This window comes from Genypterus blacodes, unplaced genomic scaffold (genome assembly GCF_046128005.1).
Source record: "Genypterus blacodes isolate CSIRO-AG114 ecotype Tasmania unplaced genomic scaffold, CSIRO-AGI_Gbla_v1 ptg000133l_1, whole genome shotgun sequence".
In the NCBI taxonomy this organism is placed as follows: domain Eukaryota; kingdom Metazoa; phylum Chordata; class Actinopteri; order Ophidiiformes; family Ophidiidae; genus Genypterus; species Genypterus blacodes.
Genome location: NW_027466935.1, coordinates 4,054,025 through 4,063,609, shown reverse-complemented (window position 1 = coordinate 4,063,609; position 9,585 = coordinate 4,054,025). Strand labels below are relative to the sequence as shown.

The following is a 9,585-nucleotide window of genomic DNA, read 5'->3' as shown; positions in this document are numbered from 1 at the left end:
TTACTGGCCAGGGAAAGGAGGGCTGGGCCCGCCGCCGTACGCTTCCCCCGGGACGGGCTGCTGCAGGGAGCTGGGCAAACCCGGCTCGGGACTCGGGGTTTCCGCGTGGGAGATCATGTCCGTGAACCTTTGGTCGTCTGAGGGGTGGTGGCCGGACCCCTCCATGCCCCCGGAGCCCAGGATGTAAGGGGACTCGGCCGGAGACTGAGCCTGCGAGGACGGAGGGCCGTGCGGGAAGAAGTCGTAGTTTGTCCCTTGTCCGTAATAATCTCCCTGGTACTCTGCGGATACAAGAGGGGATTCAGTTTAGACGATGAACATGTACACACACACACATGACATCAATTTCCACATTTCTAGTTGTCACTTGGTTGAAGAAGACGAGCAGAGCAGGAGAGCGGCGCCCACAGCTGCACCGCGCTAACCTTCAACATTTCAATCCAGAGATGCATTCGCTCGACGCATTGCAACATTTTTTCCCAGCATTCTGTTTCCAGGCGGGACAAAAGGAGTAAGTTAACGTTAAACATGTGCACTTTGATCTCTGGAGCTATAGAAGAGAAAACTCAACATGCTGTGCATCGATAAATGACCTTGGAGTTTGTTCACAACTCTTCCAAGATCCTGCTCACGGCACAAAACCAGCCACTCCAGAGGTCAGGGACTGGACAGACACACACACACACACACACACACACACACACACACACACACACACACACCACACACACGCACACACTAAACAAACGCTCCAGAAGAGGAACTAGGTGTGAAGGCGTCCTAAGCTGTGAAATTGGTCATGTTTAATTTACACGCCAGCAGCCTGGTTGGAGTGTATAAACAACCACACACACACCTCTGCTTCTCTCGCATTTTCACACAGTGCATTCATCTCCTGTGCTCGTTCGGCTCGTATCCATGCGTGAACCGCGGCGGACGCCCCCCCCCTCCTCCTCTGAATCATCTCCATTTGGATGAGAGAATCCAAAATGAGCTTCCCAGCCTTCTCTCTCTCTCTCTCTCTCTCTCTCTCTCTCTCTCTCTCTCTCTCTCTCTCTCTCTCTCTCTCTCTCTCTCTCTCTCTCTCTCTCTCTCTCTCTCTCTCTCTCTCTCTCTCTCTCTCTCTCTCTCTCTCTCTCTCTCTCTCTCTCTCTCTCTCTCTCTCTCTCTCTCTCTCTCTCTCTCTCTCTCTCTCTCTCTCTCTCTCTCTCCCTCCCCCCGGACTGAATTCCTTCTCAGTTACTTCGGCTGTAAGTTATCAATCACACACACACACACTTTGCCTCTCGCAGCGGCGTGGGGCGGAGCGGTTTCTCTGTAAACACACTTGGCATCACACTTCAAAACATATTACCCTTGCTTCTGCACATAGCGGCGTGTTGTCGAGAAGATCCTTGACGAGGTTTGCATTCACTAAAACCAACCTACGCAGTGCACACACACACACACACACACACACACACACACAAGCAGGATCAATGCTTTTGTAAGATATCACTCACCTATGTGGGTGTGTAGTGACTCGTGCAAAAGTTTACTGATAGAATTAGCTTCAAAGCTCTGAAAAAACCATGTCCCAAATCCTTGTTTCCTATGCTAATCTGCCGCGCGGCGCTCTAGCACGCGCTCAGTTTTACATACATCCCGTCGCGAACGTCTGATGCTGATTGACGTGTTTATGCCGCTGAGAGGAATCGGCGACACAAAGGTTTGAAATCTCCAGGCGCGTTTATGTTTACACCTCCGCTAGCTTGTCTCAAATACCGCCGCGGTCCTGACGTCTTATCGGCAAAATTCTGTCCAAGGCGACAACGGCTTTGTGGCGTTGGGATGGCGCGGCAAAACGTTTGGCGTCTCACTCTAGCACCTCCTATTGGTGGGAATCTGATTTACGGGGGAAAGCGTTCTGGTCTCAGGTGGGAAAGGTGGTGGGATTTGAACCCTGCACACAATCCAACAGACTGCTGCTTTAAATGGCGTTAGAACACTCGACATGTGTGTGAGGTCGGAGTCAGTGGATCAGACCTGTAGGCAAGAACAAGAGACTTTGTTTCCCTCTGAAATCTCCCTCACATCCGCTCAGTCACTCTGATCCATTTCAGCATAATATTGATCTGCACATGGACTGCTGACTTTATTCCACCTCGTCAGATGTTCCCCTAGCGTCTGGCCGTCTGTTCTTCCCACTCAGCCAACAGGATGAGGAGGACAGGAAGCAGAGAGATACTGGCTAATCACAACAGCTGCCTTTCTTTGCATACAGAGCCTTTACGTCGGGGGGCCGGTGTTGTACTTTTGGAAATTACCAAGAGGGACAATAAGGGTTGACATGACTTTCACAAACAAGATAATTATTTGATCTCACAGGCAGGCCCCTGCTAGTTTGGCTGACCTTGAGAAGAGGCAACAGTCTTGTGTTGGTGTTTGGAAGCAGGCGAGCGTGTATGTCTGTTTGTGTGTGTGTGTGTGTTGGATTGGATTGGGCGGGTTGGGGAAGGGGGGGTCGGGGGTGTGTGTACAACTATAATTAACACTCACACATGCAGACGCGCCGCACAACACACAGGCATTCCTCTCTGGAAGCAGAGGCAAAGGAACATAAGGAAGGCGCGAGCGTGAATAAAGGAGAGCAGACTGCTCTGTGCCGCGGCGGCCGCCGTTGCACAAAAGGGTGTGAAAAGCGGCGTGCGAAGAAAGCAAGAGATGAGAGTGCGTGATGAAGGTTTTGTCCCATGTTTTCCCCTCCTACTCCCTCCATTCTAGCCTTGGCGGATTCATTTTATCGCGTCCTCAATGCCTGGGCCCTTCAGGTGGATGTGCAGCAGCTGTACGGAAAAAAACCACAGATCCCTGACTGTCGGTCAAACACAAACCGCCGACGCACGTGGCAGGTGCATCAGGCTCGTTTCTCCATTTGTGTGAACGCACGGCTGCTGCGTTGGAGCCGTGCTGTGACAACGCGCCCCCTTGCTTTTGTCTTGACATGATTCTTTTCTTGATTCAGGTGTGGAGGCTCAGTAAATAAACCTCCTACCTCAACATAAATGCCATATTTTTTAGTGTAAAATATCCAAAGAATGTAACGACAAAGCAGAAGTTCAAATCTCAAAACAGCATTCAGTCAATTTAAAAAAAAAGAAGCATGTAGTAGTTAGTAGTAGCATATTTGTTAAAGGAGAGAATCAAGCAGGTCTAAGCTCACATTTACTTTCTGAAGTTTGCTGATTTTTCATTCAAACTAATTCATAAATGAAACAACTCACTGCCTAACATCCATTTGCCCTATTTACTCCACAAAGTCATGACCAGAAGAAAAAAAACATGTTCTTTGCCAGTGAGTCGATCAATAAACGTATTGCTCCCTGCTTTCCCTAATCAGATAACAAAAATCTGAGAGGCACCAACTTCCAATCACACGAGGCCTTAATGAGAGAAGGTGAATTAATAACAGGGGACCGGGAAGGAGAAGCACCACTCGAGTGTCACTGATTGACTTCAAACACAAACAATGGCACCCCCCAAAGGGTGGCCAGGGGGGGGCCCAGAGCCCCAGAGCCACCATCTTACTGCAACTGACTGGCCCCTTCTCCTGTTGCTATGGGCAACGGCGTTACAGGACACACACACTTTCTCCCTGAGGATGAACCTATTTCTTATTTTATCAGCATTTTAATTTCCTGTCCGTCTTGACAGTGATGTAATGCCTCTAGGGGGCGGAGCTTAGTCACTGTCAATCTGACTCCTACACTCAGGGAATGTAATCAGTAAATATAGAGAAATGAAGCTTGGGGCAGGGGGGGATTCTTCTTCTTCTCTTCTAAACATTAAAATAAACATAGATATTTAAATATAGATATTCTGACGCCTGCCTTACCTCCATAGTAGCCGTAAGCCCCAGGTCCCAGAATATCGGCATCCTCCAGCCTGCCCCCTAGGTGCCTCATCCTCCTCGGGCCCCTGAAGAAGGCGTGCCGCCGGGCCCCCAGAGCGCTCAGCTGTTTCATTCGTCGCTCTTTAGATCTTCTGTTCTGGAACCAAACCTGAAACACACCAGAGTTCCATTTCCTTCCGTCAGTTTAGGACTTCGTTCTGCCGCAAAACGTGTATTTCAGTTCCTGCCTTTGTTACTCAATATTCCTTGATTTCAGTCGAGCCAAAGGGAGCATTTCCAGTCTGTGGTGAAAAGTGTGTGAAGCTCAACTGACAAGAGCTGAAAACTAAATTAGGATTCATGAAATAGAAATTATCCCCAGTGTGATATTTTGGGGCTAATTTCACTAAAACACTTCAGATTATTGCTCTTTGTTGCACAGCTGGAGTAGAAAGTAGAATTAAAACTGAATTCTACTTTGGATTGTGACCCAGTTTGGCTCATTGCTCTACTTGGCACATTTCTGATTTAAATAAACAACAAATACAAACAAACTCTTGCTCTTCTTTTGTAGTAGTCAATTTCTAACCCAATGTTTAGATATGACACCACTTCATTTGTATAACTGGAGCTGTAACCTCACTGAACCACAAAGCAACAAATTGCAGTTGAATTAGTGAAATTGCATGTTGCGCCTGTGGCAATGACACAGATAATCGAATAATAGTTATAATAGAAACAAATAGCGTGTCAGCGTTGGGAATAGAATAAAGAATTTGAGCATTTCATCTATGACAGATTAGAAGAGGACGCTGTGAGACATTTACAGGAAAGAAATAGCAGGGATGTGTCGTAAATGTGTACAAAAGTCTTGTCGCCGTTGTTAAATAAACTGTTTTAAAGAGGAACGAGGGAGTTTTAAAGATGTACAACATATGGAAGATTTCTTTGCATTATGAGCGCCTAACATCTTGTTTGGCCTTTGCATCACTGCTGCATAATGATGTATGTTCACAGCAGCTCGGCAACACCAGAGGCAGAATCCCACTGTGCAGCAGATTAACAAAAACACACACATGCACACACACAGGGGCACACACACACACACACACAGACAAACACCTAAAAGCACTTAGGCTCGGCGCTCTGTGCTCTGCCAGCGAAGGCGACACCTGCTTATGGAGAACAATCGTCTAACTGTAGGGTACATTTTTATGGAAATGCTCCGGCTCCCCTCGAGAGAGCGTTGCTTAGGGATTACACACACACGCTGGAGGAGCAGCATGGCTCAGAGGGCTCCCCGCCATGAGAGCAATGGTATTTAACACACACTGAACGACGACACACAGCCTCCATTTTGGCTCTGAGCATCACAATAAAGCACATGAGTGACAGTCAAGAGATGGATGGACCGCGTGATTGATTGGTAAAGATTGATTGAGCGATTGATCGGGTGGGGTGATTGATCCACACACGAGGCAGTGCAGAGGCCTGCTCGGCTCTTAATCGTCAGTGGCACTGGGCTGTAAGTGAGTAAGAGCAGAGAGGTGGGAAAGTGGAGGGTGGTATGTAAATCTGTGAAATCAGCGATAATTACAGTGAGTGCACAAAAAGCCACATCACAGTTGGCAGAGATTGTGCTAATCATCCTGACACACACTCTGCACCCAGATACAAAGCCTGCTTGCGTGCATGTATGTGTGTGTGTGTATGTGTCTGAAATAGACAGGATAAAACAGAGAGGAGGAGGTCCAAAACAGATTGTGTTGTGTCATAGTGGAACATATTTGTGTCTGGAGGTCCCTCTGCTACTGGCAACAACAAAACCAACCATTTTCCAATTTAGTGGCTGTGTAACGCACAACATTATGGAGTAAAGAGCAGAAAGGAAAGGGTGTCTTATTATAATGACCATGCATAGATAAACTGGATTATTAGAATCTATTTTACAAGACAAATTTGTGTCTCAATTATGGACACAAACACTGAATTAGAAGACAAATTATAAACACAATTTTGGGGCGAATTTTATTTTATTTTATTCTGAAATTATTTTGAATAAATTTTAAGATTAACAATATAAAACATTATCAGAATTAAATGGAAGTGAACATAAAAATCACTTCAATGAAAAAACACTATCATGATAGTGAAATATATAACCAATATATTTTATTTTGAGTATTTCCTTCTAATGTAAAATGGAGATTTCTCTTTCCATTTTTGTTGTCCTCTTTAAATACACTTTTTTATATCGCGCTTATAGACCACATCATGTTTTGACATTTCACTAATAGAAACAGAGGCCTTCAATTAAACGTGTCTGCGCTTTAGACTAAAATTAAAATCCAATTTGTCTGATTGATCCTCCGTCATTCCTCGCTCGTTTGTCTCTGTCCCCGCCTCGTCCCCGCCATTTTACCTGTATCACCCTCATGTTCAGGCCCGTCTCCTGAGCCAGCTGCTCCCGGATGTGCCGGGTGGGTTTGGGCGTCGCGACGAACGCGGCCTTTAGCGTCTCCAGCTGCTTGGCCTTGATGGTGGTACGGGGCCCCCGCCTCTTGGTCCCCGAGTTCTGCTCCTCATTCTCAATATTGTTCGTTTCCTTGTCCGAGGACGTGGAATTGTCCGTCTCCTTTATGTCCTCCTGTGTGGGGTCCTGCAGGTCTGGCGATAAACTCCTGTCTGTACACGACGACACTGTGGAAGAAACCAAACAATGGCGGCAACGCTTCAGTTATGGAAAATTTCTGCCTTATTTCACATTATTTATTGTATCTTCAAACAAAATCACAGATATTTTCAACACATATTTCCCTTCTGGCTTTTTTGAAAAATAGAAAATTGCACTCTGACATAAACAAATACAATTAAAATGAAAATACATTATTTCGCCATATTCAAAATAAATTATTCTTAGGTATGAGACTAAATCGCCTGTTTAAAAATAAAATTCGCGTTATGTAAAAAACGTAAAAATGTATATTCATTTATACAGAACAGGCTACACCGCTTCGAAGACAAACAGACAATGGAGGAGACGCAGGCGGCCACAGGCGGCTCATCCCCACGGACCCGCGTACAATAACACCGCAGCCATTGTCCCGCACAGGCAAACACACGAAGCCCCTCTCACCGACGCTGTCTTGACAAATGATGATCTCTCCGAGGAAAATACACGGAGGAAAAACGCGAGCGTGCAGCTGAATACTGTATATCACTGCGACGCGAATAAGCAAAAATCCACGCAAAAAATTAGCAAAGAAGCCAAATGATCGAATAATCGTTGAATAATCGCTTACCTGAGTTGAGGCTGACCTCCTTGATGGCACCCGAGCTCTGATAATCTTCCTTACACACGAACTTGTTCTCGTCGATCACGTAGAGTTCCTCTCCCGTGGACAGCTGCTTGTTACACACCATGCAGGTGAAGCAGTTCAGGTGGAACACTTTGCTGCGGGCTTTGCGGACCAGATCGTTCGGCGAGATGCCCTGCAGGCAGCCAGCGCACTTTGTACCAAACCGCCTAAACACACACACAAAAGCAACAAAAACAAGAAAAATTAATGTCACGTTTTGCCCCAAACAAAACACACAATCGTCACCAGGCCTTGTCTTCTTAGTGACTTATATATAATACACCATTACTCAAAATTACACATTATGATTCTATACGTGTGTACTATTATTGTTTATGTTTGACTAAACCGTTATTGACTTGAGCGCTCACTGGTTTAATAATAAAAGCCAAATTAAATATTAACATTGTCAATAATAATAATAATAACAATAATAATAATAATAATAATAATAATAATAGAAGAAGAAAAAAAATAATGATAATTATATCAACAACAATAATGATAATAATAATAAGCTTTAGTGTTCCCTATTCCAGATTTATATAGTAAATAAAAGCACGTCTCCATCAGTCATACTGTGTGATTTACAATAATCTGTAATAATAGTGACGCACAGATGGAAAAGGAGCGTTTCATCTCAAAAGAAACCAGCTCATATTTTTTGATGGAGTTATTCCGACAATAACCCCACGCAAAAACCTATTAGTGACAATCAACACATTGTAGCCGAGGACATATTATGGGATTAAGCGGAGCAGGAGCGTTTTAGCGAGGAAATCTTCTGCTTAATCCACGCTCCCCCCCCCCCCCTTTAAAAAAAAAAAAAAAAAAGATGGGTGGGAAAACTCGTCTATTTGATACACAAACAGCCTCCATCAATTTCACACAACGTTCCTCTTTGTTGTTGTGGGTCCGTGGTGGGATTTCCTCTTCCGCTGAGGTCAAAACAAAAGCACACATTTTGGTGCATTTGGCCAGGAATCATGTGGCGGTGGCCGAGGATGCTAAGGAGTCACATCGGGCCTGAGCTGGACCTGGGACCTTGGACCTGGCCCTGCCTGCCTCCCTGCCTGTCGGGTGGGGGGGCTTAAGCCATTGGTAACAGCAAGCACCCCTTTTTTGTAGAGCATTGTTTTTACACTAATGTAGGCTTGTCTCCCCATTTGCAAAGGGGATCGCTTCACTGTCCCCTTTCACATGCACGGCCAAGCCTCCCCCAGAGAAAGGCCACAACTCTACTTACACAACAAATGGACACATTAGGGTGATTACTGTTTCGCCTGGCTAATGGCAGGCCATTTAAATCCACCGCTTGATGGGACCGTGGGTAATATGATGGCCAGAGCCGTCCCAGGCCAATAATTGTGTCCCCAACAAAAGCCCCAGTGTCTTACATGTCATTAGACAATTTGGGGGAAAATAACTGACACATAGAAATGAAAATGATGCTAAGAGAGTGAGAGGAGGTAAACAAGGGCCTTACTTACTTACTTAGCACTCAATTAGTTGAAACACTTTTTAGGAACAGTGAACGGGTTAATAGTCTAATGGGCATTGAACTAAAAAATGTTTGGATCTGCACAAGAGATGAAAGCAGAGAACAGACAAAACAAAACATTGTAAATGTGGCGTTCAGGGGCCCGTTTACAGGCCACACGCCTCAAATGCACAATATTCTGTGGTACACACGCACAGAAATGCATTTACAGGATTTAAACCCGCATTTAAAAAAGTAATTTCATTTTGTGCACATGTATGTTGACCACGATGCTCCAGTTGTTTAAACTCATGGGTGCTGTCATCCTGTAAATCAAATGTAATTTTAGATTTGTCTTTGCGAGCCACATCATTGTTTCTGGTGTTTTGTTTTATATTTGAATCCAAATTTCCTGCTTTTTAATCTATAGAAACGTTGACCCGGACTCTTGCGCGGATTTGAAGGATCTGAATCTTGCCAATTTACCTGAAAAAGTCAATTTTGCAATAGAGCTTTCCGTCCCTGGAGAAACATTTCTCGGTGAGGTTGCAGTTGCATTCACAGCACTGGACGCACTTGGCGTGCCAGGCTCTGTCCAGCACGTTGAGGAGGAACCGGTCCAGTATGGGCCGTTCACACCCGGCACAGTGGACCATCATGTCTCCGGCCTGCAGGACGCCGAGTGCCGACCTTCCCACGCGGACTCCGCTGCTCGGACTGGGGCAACTCGGTTCTACGCGGAACAACGTCTTGGCTCCGTGAGAGAGACAAGTTCTGGAGCAAATGTGCTTTGTCAGGTGACACACGGAGGGAAACTCCAGTTCGGATGCGGCGGACCTGAGCGACAAATCCCCGGGAATGACTGTATACGGTCC

General features: G+C 45.7%; 1 protein-coding gene across 1 annotated transcript; it reads right to left on the bottom strand.

The window, feature by feature from the left end:
- On the bottom strand, nt 1-9,369 carry lhx5 (LIM homeobox 5). Its single transcript, XM_076164209.1, has 5 exons — nt 9,197-9,369; nt 7,174-7,397; nt 6,294-6,571; nt 3,875-4,040; nt 1-281 (listed from the first exon to the last, which is right to left on the bottom strand). Exons 1-5 carry the CDS (start codon nt 9,367-9,369, stop codon nt 1-3), a joined length of 1,122 nt encoding a protein of 373 aa, XP_076020324.1.
- Between the last annotated feature and the right edge of the window lie 216 nt (nt 9,370-9,585).